Source organism: Pterocles gutturalis, unplaced genomic scaffold, assembly GCF_000699245.1.
Source record: "Pterocles gutturalis isolate BGI_N339 unplaced genomic scaffold, ASM69924v1 scaffold18258, whole genome shotgun sequence".
Lineage (NCBI taxonomy): Eukaryota > Metazoa > Chordata > Aves > Pterocliformes > Pteroclidae > Pterocles > Pterocles gutturalis.
In genome coordinates this window covers 17,291-34,974 of record NW_010126203.1, presented here as the reverse complement: position 1 = coordinate 34,974, position 17,684 = coordinate 17,291, and the positions used below count along the sequence as shown (strand labels likewise).

The 17,684-nt window shown below is 38.4% G+C and overlaps 1 protein-coding gene across 1 annotated transcript in view; it reads right to left on the bottom strand.

Moving 5' to 3' along the window:
• The window catches only part of NME7 (NME/NM23 family member 7), a gene marked incomplete at its 5' end in the record, with an annotated part of 59,358 nt that overhangs the window by 26,952 nt on the left and 14,722 nt on the right, over positions 1–17,684 (bottom strand). The window contains 3 exons of the mRNA XM_010078904.1: positions 6,970–7,071; positions 10,832–10,900; positions 11,738–11,802. Coding sequence (XP_010077206.1) covers positions 6,970–7,071; positions 10,832–10,900; positions 11,738–11,802 — 236 coding nt within the window. The remainder of the gene's footprint in view (positions 1–6,969; positions 7,072–10,831; positions 10,901–11,737; positions 11,803–17,684) is intronic.

Below are 17,684 nucleotides of genomic sequence, written 5' to 3'. Positions count from 1 at the left end.
AGAAAGGAAAAAAAAAAAAAAAAAAAAAAAAAAAAGCATTGCAGCAACTGGAAACAAGATGCAAATGTACTCCAGTTTTACTCCTCTCCCAGAGGTCCCCAGCACCTTCTCTCCAGAGGATGAAAGGAGCAGACTCCTCCTGCGTCGTGTCTGTGGTGGTAGTGGGCTTGATATCAGACACTGCAATATCTTTTATTATCTACTTTACCAAATTACTGTAATTTGTGACCACTGAATCCAAGTCCAATGACCTCGCATCCAAGATTTTTTTAGGCAGAAAATGTGGCACTGCTGACATTTTCAAGTCTGGTAGCTCTGGAGCCTCAGACAAGTGTCAGATAAAAGTTTTTTTCAAACTATAACCTTGCCAACATGCTTCAATCACATTGGATTTAAAGCAGAGCTCAGTCTTGAGGGCTCTGTCAGTATATAGTCTCCTGGTGGAGACTGCCAGTCACCACTAATAACAGCAAGTTTCAACATATATGCACCTACCCACAAAGAATGAAAGTGAGCCTACAACCTCCAGTTCCCCGTGACACTGAACAGCCATCATATGACAGCAACCCTCAGGCAATAACAAGCCACATTTAAAGCAAGCCACTTGCAAGCAAAAGGCTCTTCCTCCACTACTAATACTCTGATTTTTGTTCTCATCTCCCCATAAAGACACATTTCAGTGAGGATGAAGTCCCTTTGCCTACCAAAGGACTTCCCATCACCTGCAAAGGGTGGCTTGGAGAAGACAGTATGCAAGACACAGAGCTCTAAGCAGGTCACCTCAAAACTGCAATCAGATCATGCATGCATGCCTCTACAACGCACATACACACACATGATCAAAGCAAATGGGGCAGCAGGGGAGGGTGTCAGGGGCTGGGAGACCTCTGCAATACCCATTCAGAAGCACGAGAAACACATCAGGAGAACTTACTATGAAAACTGAATTAATGCCTATAAAAATTATGGGATTCTTGACTCTCATCTGCTCCCAGGGCTACACACAGCTTTGACAGGAAGAACAAATACAGCATTGATGTGTCAGTCTGGTTTGTGGTGCAGCCAGTGCAGATTCCATCCGTTTTAAACCAGGGAAAGCAACTCACTGCCACAGGTGTGGTGTCTGGCATCCACACAGACACAGGATTGTCTCTGACAACAAACTAACACTTTTGGAGGTCAATTTCAAACCATACACCAACATACTGATAGTCTAAAGCGGTGGTGGCAACTCATGGTTACAGTCACATTGCAACTGTAGGTCATTAGAACACAGCAGTCGTAACTCTTCCTTTCTTCTAGATCCAGTCTTCATAAGCCCCCTGCCCACGCACACAGGGGTGTCAGAACACCCCACAGAACAACATAGGAGAAGTCCTGAACCCACTGAGGCTTTGGGCTTTCTGAATGAGCAGTGTCAGCTCAGCAAAAGGGGGCTGCACTAGAGGGAAGAATCTCCCTCCACAGACACTTAGTCAAAAATTACCATGTCCTCAACTGAGAGACCTTAGCATGGTCTAGAACACATTTTCATTAGACCTGCAGAGGCTGATGTGGAAATCAAAAACTGAAAGGACAGAGTCAGATGACTGACCCTAAATAACATCTAAGCAATTCAATCATGTCTTTCCCACTGCAGGCTTAGACAGCAGGATATCGTAACTGGTATCGATCGATCTGTTTGCTACTCTAGCTGATAATGGTCTGGCACTGAATTAAAATTTTTATTATTCTTACATGACTCAGGCTATCCAAGCAGATAATCAATTATATGAAATTTTCCTCATCAAAGAATTAGATTAATAAATCTTATTTCTCTTGAAACACATTATCTACTTCATTGTCAACACTCTGATCAAGGCTCACTAGGCTACAGGGAGAATCCACATTGAAACAGTTATGAAGGTATTACCAGAAGATGAATACTTGGAAGCTCAATAATATTCTTTTATATTTCTTTCTGTCTTCCACTGAACTATTTTTTATCCGATGTAATATGAAAATGTCATGCTGCTAATGTAGTTCTAGGAATGAATATGAACATTTTTGGCCTCACATGTAGATATTTTTCCGTGCTAGAGATTCACAGGAGGTCTACGCAAACACAAATCTTACAGCAACAGTGCTCTTTGGCTCATACCGTTATCCATATTTAACTGATGTGATAACTGAGGCAGAAACATATTGAACTTTTTGTCCAAGGTTACACTGGGAGGTCAGGAATGGAGCTAAAGCAGACTCCAGCTCTTTCAATTCACTGCTTTATTTTAAACCATCTAATCTTCCTTTTAGCTCTTTGGCATTGATTCAAAAATACTAAAACTGTTAATACACTGCTACCCTTAAAATTGCAAATCCTCAAAGGAAAAAGAATGCAGGTTAGGACCTAAAGCAAGTATATTAAAATCCCTTTTCAGCCCACTAGATGCAGAAATACTGCAGCACGTCCCATCACTTCAATACTACCTCCCAGCAGAAGGTACTTGAGTCACTTGTAGTGTACTGCCAATCCTAACTAAAAGTTCTTAAGACTACTAAAAGTTATGCAGTCAGCCAGGAACATGTAGCTGATGTAGACTCCTGGAATCACATGTTATAACAAACCTTTTAATTTCTGTATGAAGAAAGTTCAAAAGAAAGGTAAATTTAAAAAAAAAAAAAAAGTGTATCTAATTTCTGCAACATTTTACAAGTGTCTTATGAATACTACATAATCACCTCAACAATTCCATGACAAAATGTCGCCAGCAGCTATTTCAACATAGAAGCTGTATGAAGAATGTGAAAACTGCATCTCTAGCTTCAGACCTAAGTAATAACAAAAGGCCTCCAGAGGCCAAGTGCTCCAGAGGCCAAAAATACACAAACACCAATCAATTGAAACATAGATGCTGGCAAGCTCAAGCAGCGACAGGATTCCCTGGCCACCATCCTCCTATTCCAAGGTTTTCAATTATAGCCTTTGCTTCCTGATTCATGTGAAACAATGTAAAATCAATGCTGAATAGTTTAGGGTGGTTTTTTTTTACTATACTTAAACAAAGCAGCTTTCTGGATATTGCACACTGTGCTGCATTAACCCCTACTCCTCCAAGCACTTTCATTTCTGTACAATGAAGAAGAAACATAGCTTCTTTTCTGTTGAACTTTGATTGCAGTTAGCAACTTTTATTTCTAAGTGATAGTGTACCAAAAGTTCTAAAGGTTTGCGTTTTGTACTAATCTGACTTAATTAACTTTTAAACTCCTCTTCCTAGCTTTCTAGAACAGTTACCTCTTTCCCATAGGTGTGATTTTTTTTCTCTCAATGTCAGAACTGCACCAGTAGAAACAGAGTGAAATAGCACCCAGCATGAAAAACATAACTTAACAACTTGCATAACAAGATGTTAGAGTATATTTTGAAAAAGGGCTTAAATGATTTAGACAAACCATGGAAAATCAGTGGAATTCAAAGTCATTTCAGAAATCTCATTCCTATTTGAAATTTAAATATTCAAATAGAAGTGCTCAGCTGCTCATAGGATCTCAATATCTCAAACCTTGTAGCTTTGGGTGCATAGCAGAGGCTGTGAGTGCTTTCCCTCCTTGAAAAGCTACAGTCTTGGTGGAATTCAGAGACCTTTTTTAAACAGTCCTTATTAACATTTTAAAGAAACAGTATTTTCAAGATGGGCATCAGAACAGCTGCTGGCCTCTTACAGGGATGCTGCAACAATAAGCAAAAGGTAAATACCTGTTTCTAAGCCCTACACATTAGCCACAGAGGCATTCCAGGACAGAGAGAATGAGGTGCAGAGCGACACCAAGAGCAAGTCACACGAGTAGTCTGGGACCTGGCTGTGAGGAACAGCTCAGCTAGAAGCTGCAATCAGACAACAAGAAAAACCAGTATCACTGCTGATCTCAAAGATTAGAGAAAGGCCTCAGATGAGGCCAGCAATCCAGCTGCACTCCAGGAGTTTAACCCAAGTGTAACTAAAGACGCTGACAGTTCACTAAGAATGCAATGATCCAGCCGGCCACTCACTAGAAAAGTGCCAGTGTACAACAAGAATGCAAAGCAGCAGCAAGATCTGCAGAAAAGCATTTCTCCTAGTGCCTATACTATCTACCGGGGACAAATGTTCCACAAGCCTGCAACCGGTGACACTGAGCTCTTCAATCAGGTCACAGTAATTCTGAGAGTGAGCATGTCCAGCGCAGCTCCTTACAGATAAATATCTTTATCCTATCGCTCGCTTTCCAGATTTCATAGGCTGTTCATACACTACCACAACGAGGCTCACAACCTGGTTTTGGTTAGTAGTCTTCCCTACTACCACATGAGAGGTTTTAATAAGTATTTATAAGCTGTTTTATAATGAAGGATATTTTTGGCAGAGAGCTTTACTGACCTGCAGTGCTAACAAAATATTACCCAGTTACAGAAAATAGCACAAAGTCCCCTTTCATTTTTAGCATTGTACATTTGGTATAAATTGCTAGCTTATTAAAGTATAATCCTCAAAATGTAACAACTCTAATTTTTTCTTCAGGCCTAAACATCAGGGACTTGGGCGAAACCAGACCTATTTCCAAATGACATCTCACTTGGATTTGGGAAAATTTGCATCACCTCTCTTGGTTGCCTTTTATTGGTGAGTACTGCAACCATCTCCCTGCAAAACCGAGAACAGACTGAAAGGGCTGTTAACATTCATACCCAGTTTAAATATCTGACTTGCCACAAACTAATTATTACACTTGCTATGTATCTAAGAGATCATTAACAGCACACGTGATTGGGAGAGAATCATTATATAAGTCAAATTCCAACACCTTTACTCACTTCAAACAGCACCTTGCTTTGAGAATAATCACAGTGATTTCAATGGCACTACTTGCCAAATAGAGTACTATTTAACAGGAGCCAAAGTGAACCAATCAGGTAGATTTTGTAGTAAACTTGCTCTTCACCTCTGTCTATAAACAGGCTGCACACACATCAGGATCCAGCATATAGAAACAAACACACAAACAAGTTACAGAGAGATTCAGATCTCTCAATGATAATGCACTATTCGCATGACACTTAGATTTACTGTAACCACTTGAATATGAACTCCAGGGTATCTTCACAGTCTGTCTATAACTTTGCTAGACAATGAAACTGCTGTTACGGTTTCTGATACTCCTATTTGAGACAGATATTGTAACCAAAATGTTCAGTTGTGAGCTTCTCTGACAACTCCAGTGGGGAATGACAAAAGACCACTGAGATACCTTAGTCCCTCCTTCCTCAAGGACAAGCTACAAATGCTATCTGAAGAAACAAGTAAATTTCGGGCAAAGATCACTCTTGAGAGCAGCTGTAGTTACTGTACAGATGCTTTATGTGCCTGAAGAATCAATTAATTTGCAATTCTTACAGAAAACAGTAGACAGAAATATATAACACAGCCTCCTGTCTTCCAAACATGCCATTAGTGTAACTGCTATGAAGTCAGCATGCAAAACGTACAGCTGCTTGCTTCCAGTAGAAGCAGGCAGGTACTCATTTTCACTTCACAAGTCACACAGTTAGCCATTAAAATGGAAACACAAACAGCATAGGCAGGTCACTAGCAAGAGGTCTGGGAGACAGGAATTTAGTTCCCTCCTTTGCTGTTTTCTTGTGCTACCCACAGAAGCCATCAGTTTATACATCCCTCAGTTCACTCAGCTCATCAACAATTCCTTTATTCACACACACATTGTATGGCTATGACAGAGCTTTTTATGTGATGTAGTAAGAGAAAATAGAGAAATGGCCCCTGTATAGGCACACTTGTCTTTAACAATCTAAACCAGCTTTGATGTTTGCAAGCATATTTTGATTTTAACATAACAGACATTTAACAAGCAGAAACACGAAAAGGATATAATGGGCCCAGATAAAACCACTGCATCTTTGAAAGTTTTGAACACCAGAAATGTTAAACATGGAATTTGAAACAAAACGTAAATTACCATATTGTCTACACTACTACTGATAGTTAAAAACATCTTTCAGTTAAAACTAAGTCAGATAAACAGGTTATGCTCTGCTTACAAGATGCTAACCCAGCGGAGAAACATTTGAATGTTACCAAACAGAAGGGGAAAAAAGGTTTGGATAATGCCTTTAACTTATGCTTTCTGTAATGGAAACTTTGGATCTGAAGAAAAATATATCCTGAACAACTTGTTCTCCCCTTCAAATATTAATCTGTGTGAATATTTTCCATGGAAACTGGTAAAACCACCCAGTCTGCAACTAAAACATCAGAACATAACCAAAAAAACATACAAACCCTGACCTCATTGCCTCCATCTTTATATCTCACCTCACGGTTCCTGTGTGGTAGTAGCCTTCGTTTAACAAAAAACTGCAAACTTTTTGAGACAGCACTTAAGCTTGTCTCCAAATTGCACACACTATCACACATATCCAATTAGTCACCTCAAGAAATGAAAAATAAAGGCTAGAAGGCATTAGCATAGTGAACAGGTACGAGAACTTCTACACCCTTTTTTGTTTGTGACCTTCTGAAAAAGAAAGGAACAAATTCTCCTTTTACAGTTTCATGCTAGGAGAATGTCATAGACTGCAGCAGACTAACATTTGATTTACACAGGCATGCACAACCAATAACTATTTCCAGGGCTCTGAAGCCTTCTGTTAGAATATTTATGAATCTTCAACAGTGATTTTTGCCTAGATAGCTTTCCTTTCACATAAATATCATCACAGTATTTTATCCTCTAGTTTAGCTAACATCAAAAGACTAGTTAGAGGATTTGCAAGTTGGACCACTAAGAATAGCATTTGACCTCCATAATAAGGTGGTAATGCTTACATGATTCCAAGGCAGGTACGTAGCAGCCATACCACACTGCAATATTTTAACTCACGTAGACAGCGCATTGACTTTTTAAGTGTTCCTTATCACTCAAGCAAGTACTTACAGGGTCAGAAGGACCACAGAAGTCTCTGAACACTTTTGGAGTCTCGGGTTGTATAATCTCCATTGCTATGCAAGGACCTGAACACAACTCCGTCACCATCTCCTGGAAGAGAAAAAAGACAGAAACAAATTTGAGCTTCTTTGGGCAGTAGCAAGGGTTGTATTCCTCCCCCAAACTAGATCCAAACTTACAGGACAGGAACAATAAATATTGGTGCATTTAGGAAGACAAAGACATGAAACAAAGATGTCAGTAGTATTCACAACAAAATAAAGTTTCCCATTTTGCTACTTCGTTAAGAAGGTAGGAAATTGAGGTAAATTGGATATTCAGCTTCAACAGGATACCGAACAGCACGCAACAGCAACCATAATACTTCAAATTCTTCTATGGGTACATCCTTATTGATCTAGACCTGGATTTCATAGAAGTATCCCATAACTCATCAAATTAGACTGAATCAATGGAATACACTTTGCTGGGTACAAGCCTGAAAAATCAGATCTGTTCAGCCAGTTCCACAGGCAGCAATGTACTTTGCAATGTTCCCTACAGGGAGCACAGTACACAGCCCATATTTGTTTCCAAATACACACCCGTTTGATGGCTTTAAGTCATTAAAATGTCTCTTGGGCTTTTGGTTCTCACTGTCTTTTCCTCATCTATTAATACAGAAGCTGAAACACACAAGCCAGCAGGACAGAATTGCAAGTGGCCTGTGGCGCAACCTCTTACGGAAAGGGTCCTTGATCTGGCAACATTCTTGTGGTGTACTGTTACCAGAATCTCAGTTACACCAAAAACATCTGTTTCCCTGGAGCCTCCTGGAGAGTGCAGAGACATCATGAGTTCTGAGTGGGTGATGAAGATGGGTCTTAGTTTTCATGAGCTTAAATTAACTCTAGGCACTAGTGGCAATTGGGAGTTTGTTAATTAGAGGTATAGGTTTCACAAGCAGAAAGAACCTATTTTGATGTTCTGTCCAACTTCCTTTTTAAAAACATGCCCTTATAATTGCATACTTGTCTAGAATTTTGGGCAGACAAGTTTTAAACAAAGCCAGACAACTAAAAGAATCAAAACCAATGAGGAAAGGGGAAAGGAAAAAACATTCACAAGAAATAAGGGAGGACAAGCAAGGTACTGCAATCACACCCACCAGCCACGGGAAGGTCAAGGATGAGCCGTAGCAAAGAACAAGAGCATACAGACTGGGCAAAAAAGCAGTAGAAAAAGAAGGATTAAGTCCTTCCCTGCCTTTTATGAACTGTGGTGGAAACTAAATACACAAAGACTACAAGTCAAGCAGTGTTGTTCCAAAGAGTTGGTATCTTCATAAAGGATTCCACACTGAGGGTATGTGCTTAATCTCCCCACTCTGAAGTCAATGGGGCAGAATTTTAGCCAAGTGCTTCTATCATCAACCTGATCCTAGGAAATGTAGGTAGAAGTATTCCTGAGAGGACACGAAAAGAGTGCAGACTAGTTTCATGCCTACAACATGAATAAACATTTTAATTCCAAAAACTGTCTTATCACCAATGGATCCTCTGTTAAGAACAAGTCAAAGGGCAATAGATTTCATTCTGTTAAGAAACAGTAACAGTTACTACAATTTTATTGAATTCTGTCATCTAAATAACTGTTAACAGGAAAGCGGAGAAAAAACAGGCTTTTAACTTTAGTTGAATCAATGGAATTCCCCCTGCAAACTGTGGTTTTCTTGTTCCTCCCTCTTCTGTTGTTTCTGTATCAGCACTGACATCCCACCAGCAACAGCAAACAACGTGAGCAAAGTTACTCCTGACTCCTTCATCACAACACAAAGCTGAGGACTGAAGAACAGCTGCCATCAACTGCAGCACAGAGGCACGTCGTACTATGTGAGACAAGCTTGGTCTACCTTACTCAGCCTCAGCAAGTCCAGAGTTGAATTTAAATAGCAGACCCTGTTTCTCTGGTAAGACTGCCAGTTACGGCTAAATCAAATTTTCTTTAGCTAATAGTTTATTCATCAAATAATATGGCTTGTTGTAAACCAAGACCATTCCTGGAGCTGAATCAAGCTCAAGCACTTTTGATTAACAAGGTAGATTCTGAGCAGACTCAAAATAATCTCTGTCCTTTTCCCCTCATTTTCTATTCTGGCTACAGTAGGAAATACAAAGCAAAACAGCACAAAAACTGATCAATAGTATGCAAAATCCCATGGAGGAGATACCAACAAAGCTAAAATTTTTGGCAACTGTTCAGCTTTCTCTTTTCACAGGGAAGCCTTTATCTGACTGACAAGGGGTAACCAGAAGAAATGGGAATACTGTTTTTGAAAAGGATTTCTGGATGCCAAGTATCTTCTGTGCTGAGTTATTTTGAGATGATAAATAAAATTCAGATCAAAACAGACGGTTCTGAGTCACAGATATAAGAGGTCATATTCTTTCTTCAATATCCTATTTCGCAGTACACGTCTTCCTATTTGGCCTGCACTGACAATATCTATTGCTGTTCTCATATGTGCCTTCTCTGGATCCCTTTACCATCACGATTAGCTTTCCTTCATTTTCCTGTTTCACAGATATCCTAAGTGCACAGAGATATTAGTTTCAACAGAGTGCATCCAGCACATATGGCTTGCAGGACAGAGCCTTAAATTATCACTTTTCTTCAAATCCCATCTAAAACATAACTTATTTATTGACTTACCCTGTTTAAATGTCACTTTCCCTTCTGAGTAACTCTCCAATTATATAACTAAAATTTGCAACTTATTAGGGGGTCAGAGATTGTCCAAAAGAAGATGGTAGAGAATTTCCAACTTGGTTCAAAGCAGAGATTTTTGCAGTATCACAGGATTCTTTAGACCCTGAAATACTGGTAAGATATTACTATATTTGAATTCTGTCACATACCTACAAGTCTGCCTGTCCAATCTTCCTTTGATCCTTGTCAAAAACAGTGTTATTAGAGGAGACTTTTAAGAGTATTCCCCAGTCTGAGGGTGAACTAACAGTGCTCCTAAACTATTTAAAGACAAATCTACAAACCCTGTTTTAGTAAATTAGACTAAAGAATCATAAAGGGGGGAAAAACAGAAAAAAAAAGTGTCATTATCAGAGTAATATAAGTAACTGTCTGGAGTAATATTTGTAATTGTGTAGAAAACTTTTAATAATTCAACCATTTAAAAATTAAGGATAATTTACATAGTACATAGCATGGCAGTTACTATTTGTACAATGAACCAAAATCCTCTGACAGAGGTGATACAGAAATGCAAGCTTGTCTTCTTATATCCCCATTGTTCTATCTGCAGTCAGGAAATTTTATGTTACAGTACAACAAGGTATAATAATATATAGAGTCGTAGATGTCCACTGGGATTACAGCGTACTTTGAACTTCTTAAATTTTCTGAAAATCTACAAAAGTCAGATCAATAAACTTAATAGCTCAAAATGTCACTAGGAAAGCACTAAAATTCAGCAGCCCCATTGTGAACAAAATAATAAATATATATTCCGGTCCAAGTCACTACTGCAATATCAAATCAAACAAACATAAACATGTGCCACATTCTCATTGCCCTACCACTATAAAATAACTTATCTGAGGGAGTTTTATTTCACTCTGTCGTATTTTACAAATCCCTTGGCTAAATAATTTTCACAAAAGGTTCTTCTTTCTTACAACATAGATAGCACAATTTTCAAGATGAGTTAGTTTATTTGAGACAAGCTAGAACTTGTCAAAATCAGGTTCCTAAAAGAAATCCTATCACAATCCCAAAAAAAGGAAAGATGTGACCGCTACCTTGTTTAATCATATTTTATTTCTAAACCGATTCTTCTCAAACTTATGCTTACCACATATTCAGGAACGACACCTTTGTAAATCTCGTAAAATTCTTCCACATTTGTACGCTCCATGTTGAACTAAGAAAACAAAAATGTTAGCCAGTCTGCCTTAAACAACTACAACAAAAAAACACAGACACACCCCTTCTTTAACCAGTAAACATTCAGAATACTCTTTTAAGTTTAACTAAGTAAAAGGAATGGCTGGATAGCTGCAATATGAAGTTTGTCAACAATTTAGCCAATGATGCCACAGGCATCATAGCACACAGTATCTTCTTCCACCTCAAATATAAGGAGACAACATAGTGTTGACTGATGCTACTAAGACATGCAAAAGTATGTGTTTGTTGCACAGTAAAGAAAAGGTGTGTGGTGGGGATTTGAGTCACGGGAGGACTTCAGATCTCGAGAGTTTCACAAAAATCAAAGGGCAGGGCTTACAGGACTACTCTTGGGAATAGTCTCTGTGACAACTTCCTTATACTGCTGAGGTTGATCAGGGTGTCAAAATCCTTTTCATGTCTTTAAAAACCTTCCCCTAAATTCACACTAAATATATATTTTTTAAAAAATTAGGAAGGTTATTAACAATCATTTATCTAATCTTAGCTAGTACATTTTGTAAAGATATCTCAAATTGCTCCAGAAGACACAGATACTATTATCCTCCTCCTAACTATAGGGAAACTGAGATACAGAAAGGTAAAATGTTTTGGCTCAAGGTCACCCAGCAATGAGAAACAGATCAGCTGATCAATCAAATAATAAACACAAATGCTGATCCCAAAACTTGCTACACAGTCTGCACAAGGGTTTTGTATTGCAGGAAAACACCTGTGCATTGCTGTGAAGTGCACACAGCACTTCTCTGACTTCTGTTTATCAGAAAGACATACACAAAAGCAAACCTACCATCTGCAAAGCTGAGATCTGAAATCCTTCATTTATGATGGCTTTTATAATCTTTCCAGATAGGCCTGAAGAAACACACAAAAGACAGTTTTCAATTTTAAAAAGCAGAATTTACAACTGGAAGGTATTTATGCCAATATACCACTTATTTTCAGATAAAAAGAACAGTGTTTGAATAACGCTGTGAGAGGAAGCAAAGAGCAGGGCTGAGTTCATATCCTCTGTTCTCTATGTTCTATCTAAAATGACACGTTGACAACTTAAAAAAACTAAATTCCAAGCAGCTGTTGAATCTCTAGCAAAAAAAAAGGTAATTAGTGAAGCCTTTGCTCTTCTCAGATCAACTACAAAATGCCTAGTTGCTTCAAGATCAAGATTTATATTTTAAATTAAGTTCCACTGGCAATATTGATGCTTAAACAGTAATACATTCAGGGCACAGGCTCCCTATTTTGCTGCTTCTACACAGTGTTTGCCAAGAGTGGGGGTCCGACTTTAAGGCAGATACAATGCAGGATGATAATAAATATTCCCAATAAACCAGCAAAAAAGTTCATCTCTTTTATGGGAAAAACACATTAGTGCAAAATAACCTACTGCTTCTAAGGTTATAACCCACAAATTTGTTACTGCTGATCATCCTGTTTGCTTTATTATCTCCAGAATGCACCCTCAAAGACTGAATGACATTGTAAAACAAAGCTCTAAACTCTGGAGAACAAGAAACACTGTTCCTGCTCTGGCAGGGGTATTGGACTAGATGATTTTTCGAGGTCCCTTCCAATCTCTAACATTCTGTGACTCTGTGAAATGCCAATTCTCCACTTAATGTGTACTTTAGATTTGCCTGTGCTTACAAGATGAGGCCATTTGAAAGTTTATGTCAGCCAAGCACAGCACTCTGTGTGAGTGAATTTCGTAGAATCACTGTTTTTATAGAACATAAATGCCTGTCCTCTAGTACAATTTGTGAGAAACTACACATTTCTGGACATTTATTCAGAGCAGAAGTAATCACAGAAGAATACCCTGTAATGAATGACAACAGCACAATTTGACTCCTGGTCATTAAATGCTTTTATTAACTAGTCTTTAAATTGCAGAATTTTTTAGCACTGCACAAATTTAGTAGATGAGAATAAAACACATCTGGTATCTAGGTTCTAGCATGCTCAAAACCTAAATTGTACACAGTCTGCAGTGTACATAGTCATAGGATTGGTGAGGTTCCTACCACATTAAAAGGTCAGTGGAAGCTCTGAGTAAATGAGACGGATAGTTGGAGGGCTTTCAAAATTGTATTTACAAATGAAAATGAAAAAAAAATGTTCCTGAAGTATCCCCCACCATATTTTCACATTAAGGTTTATGTAGACAAAACTTCCACATATAAAACATTGCATACTTCTTCAAACAAAATCTTCAAACTACTGAAGGGAAACCCTGAGATTTTGGTACGTATTCAGTCCACGCAGCTCCTTGAGCTTATAGACTGTAGAAATAAGAAGAGGCAGGTGCAGTTCCTGCCGTCCCACTATACTACTACACCATGGCTCACTAGCACTGATAAAAGTTTCCTTATAACAATCCTGTGAAAACAAGAGAATATATTTCCCCTTTTTTTTTTCAAGGTGAAAAAAAAAATAATTGAAGCAGCAGAATAAAGGAACTTGGACAGGTTTGCCCAGGAAAGGCAAGACCACATTGGAGAGAGTAACCAGACCTCTAGTTTCTTTTTGTCCACAATGCTGGAAAGGCTGAGCAGCTCAGATGCTTCTGCACACAGGGTCCAGTGAGGCAGCCAGCCTAGAGCCTTGACTTCAGAGATGAATGGCCAGTTTATAAAGGGATTAAGTGACTGGCTGGGAATCATTCAGGAAATAAATAAATGAATAAATAATCAGTGACAGACAATAAACATTTCCTCATTCTCGATTTTCAGAGACAATACTTCCGTTAACAGCCACTGCTTCACAAGAAACCAGCAAAGAGGTAGAAAGGGCAGGGGCAAACACCAAGGGCAACTTGCAAGGGGGGATTGGAACTTGATGACGTTTAAGGTCCTTTCCAACCCAAACCATTCTATGATTCTATGATTCTATGATAAGGCTACCTTGGTATGAGAAAGCTGCTTTGCATGACAGATCTCCATTTTACACTTCATCAGTCAAGAATGGGCAACTTGTATAGGCCTTCACAGATGGCAAGAATCTAATTAAAACAGTCATCAGGTATCAGGTGCTGGGGTACTATGGAGATCTGCTTTTTACAGAACTTTTTTCCTCATCAGCTGTAAGCAAAATCCATGTTTTAAAGAAACAAAGGTGGACTCAAAATATTCAACTTTGTGGGCTGTTTCTCTACTGAAGTCATTAAGATTTTTCTTCTCCGTACAGAGGAGACAGTCTTCTTTAATGATAGAAATAAAGTAGGAATGTATTTTGCAGAAAGGTTTTTAATACAAGGTTCATTTAATAATTAACTGTGATAAACCTATCAAGATTTTTCTCTACGTTGCATTCCTGAGTTCACTCTCATTCGTCACAGCAACAGAGTGCCTTCTTGCTCCAGACAGACTGTCCACATCCGCAACATGCAAAATGCTTAACCAAAGGAATTATTGTCACCATTGTACACATCTAGATGTCTTGCCAAAAAAATTCAAAGTGCCTTGAGGAAGAGGCATGAGATTTCACTTATGTTTGCAAAGCAGAATGTTAGCTCCACTTCCCAGATGTGGGAATTAAGGCACAGGAGGATAAGCAAGTTGCCAGTGGCAGCACAGATCTACAAATCCAGTGACTTGGCCTCCCTTGTCCCAGTTTATGCAATACAAGTATTGCTTCTCCGAGGGACACTTTCCTTTCAAATTCTACCTGAACCAAAACAGAAACAAAAAGCACAGAAGCAATCCACAAGCAACAGAAGAGTGGAAGTGCAAGGCTCAGCTTAAGATCTGTTTCAGGCTTTCAGCCAGGTGAACGACTGAATTGGGACGTGCCCTCTCCTTTGTGGCAAGTAAGGCTGAGGAAAAGAAGACTGAATTAGATAGAGTGCCATTTCAGCAGCTTTCAACATTTTGTTTTCAACTTTAAAATCCAGATCTCTAGTGAAAAAACAACTTTTTAAGGACCCTTCAAACAGGGTCAGTGCACGTTTAAAATGTGATTACAGTAAGAACCCAAATCAAAGCTGCAGATTAGGCATCAGTTATGATGAGTTTTCAGTCACAAAGCACAAAAGAATCACAAGCATTACTAAATACAACTGGGGGAATTTAGCACTAATCCTGACAAATATGAGTGTGTGAGAGAGAGAGAGAGAGCGAGCATACACTTTATGTCTCCTAGGCAGCACTGTGTTACTACGCACCTAAACAAGACAGATAATCTTCCAACATATTTTAACCAGATAAAATGATAAGGCACCAAGACCTCATCAGTTACATTGATCTTCTGCAAATTGTTGCTTTAGAACACACAATATTTGAAAATTGTACTTCACTAAGAAGCAGAAAGTAGCAGTGAAGACATCAGACTGAAAAATGTTACAACTCTTTGCAGAATTATGGATTGCAAAAAAATAAAACAGTTAATGACAGTAACTTTTTAACGTAACAGCACCTTAATTAATGGGATGTAACAGCTCTGTTACTGGGACCTGCCAGTTCCAGCACACTATGAACCACCAGCCCTAGGACTAGGGATGTTACATTCTCTTCCCTTTGTTCTTGGCCGGTTTCCCAATTTAACCATTCCAACGTTAAAAGCTTATTAGGCAAGACAGCAGACTGCCTTCAAAGCAAGTCAAGAACTAGCTTCCTTATCTCAACCTCTCCATGTCATTTTTTTAATACCCTTCCAAGAATTAAAAATAATTCCCCTGGAACAACAACAGGTTTTTGACAGTAATACACAAACTGCCACAACTGATCAGATCAATGATCCACCTAATCCAATAACATATTTCTACAAGTAACTGGCACCAGCTCCTTAAGGTACCACTAACTATAAGTAGTAATTTAATTTCATTTATGTTTCTGACATTTTAAAATGCAATTTTGCTTCACAGTATAATGAAATTGTCTGATTCCTTATTGCCAAGCACTAAGGTCCTGTCCCAAAACTCCAGAGAATCACAATCACGCTTGACTCCGAGCAAAGTCCTTGTTGAATTGCAAAAGAGGAAATAGTGTGACTCAGAGCTGGGCCCTCCTGCAATGTATTTTAGTTGAAGTTCTCACTAACCTTTGTTTCAGACAGCATTGCAAAACACTGTGTAGTAGGAAGCTGACAGATGTCCTTCTCAAAAAGTGCACTTCTTCCCATCAGATGATCAACCCATCCCCTGAAGAACACGGTTTATCTAAACCTAAAAAGAAAACTTTTTCTACTTAGAAATAACGCAACCCTAGGCATTCTTACTATGCAACATAAATACACCATTTCTAGACTCTCCAAAAGTTTAGCCATAGTGATAATCTGCAGCTACTGATCTTCCCAGCCTCACTATGTACTGTATGAAAAGGATAACGAGTCATTTTTGTATTTGCACTCCGGAGCACAAAGAAGTGAGTCACAGAAGGACAGTGAGTCTCCCGAGTGACACACACTGGGCCAACAGAAAGGAGAAGGGGAGCTCAAAAGCTATGCAGCCTAACCATGAGGGGGGAAAAAAGACAAGTGAATGCAGACAGAAGATAAAGAGGAACATGTGGGGACATGATGAGAGAATATTGTTCATAGTGACAGAATCCAAGATTTTCCATCATTCCTCATTTCTCTCTGGGCATTGTATTAAAGAAGAACCTTAAGAAGTTTGAAGAGCAGCTTAACAGATATTTATGGAGAACTCTGTCAACTGGCGAAAATCTTTACAAACAACATTCATTCTTTCAAGCTGTTAATTATCCCTTCTTTCAAGCTCTTAATTATCCCTTAGCACATCCACTCTGATTTTTATTCACTTGAAAAGAATATGGTCAATCACTCTAGACAGGACAGTGTTTCTATGGCTAAACAATTTTAATTTACTTTTGTTTATTTCCTGAGTGTGAACAAAACTAAACATGTTATTTTAGTTGAGACTGTACCACTGGATTATATGATGGCATTCAGTATTATAATTCAAACCATTTGTATGCTTACTAATATTTCTTTCTTTTTTCTGGTTATTCCTACTGAACACTGTGAATGGGACTTTTCATTAATGGTTACAGTTACAGAGTGGAAATGGTTAAAATTATGCCTTGTATTGTGCATTAGCCCACAGTTATGAACAATTACTTTAATCTACTACTGCACTGTCAACTAACTTAACTCTGGAGGTTAAAACCCTCAGGAGATCCCCTATAATCTGCTCCAGTCTTTACTAATTTTATATTCCATTTCCAGTGGAAGACTTACCAACTCACTGTCCTAGACCAATAGTAAACATACTGTAAACTCTATAATTTATTTTCAACTTGTCAAAAGATTATCACATATTCCTATATTCTGTGTCTTGGCTCTTTTCAGACCCAATACCCTTCCTTTCTACTCATGCTCTGATTTGAAAAGGGCAGTAAGAGAAGAGACCTCAAGATATTTATCTTTTGCTCCAAGGTACAGTGAAGTTAAGAGTATGCATGGCTGCATTTTTTAAATTTTTCTAAAATGTTCTCAGAAACTTCTGGTAACAAAGGCTCCATTATATCCCCAGATATCAGGCCAGTGATATACTTTGAAGTTTCATTAATGATTAGATTAAATCTTCTTTCATCTAAATTAGTAAATATGCACATATTTTCCAAATTTACATATAGAAAGCTGCATAGCCCAATCTTCTCCATCTCAGGTTAAATAAATTAAACCTTTCAAGTTTTCATCAAGTTTTCATTCACTAAATCACTTATTCTTTTTGCTTTCAGTTGATTATGTTATTTTTGGAACAGAGTGCCCAAAAACTG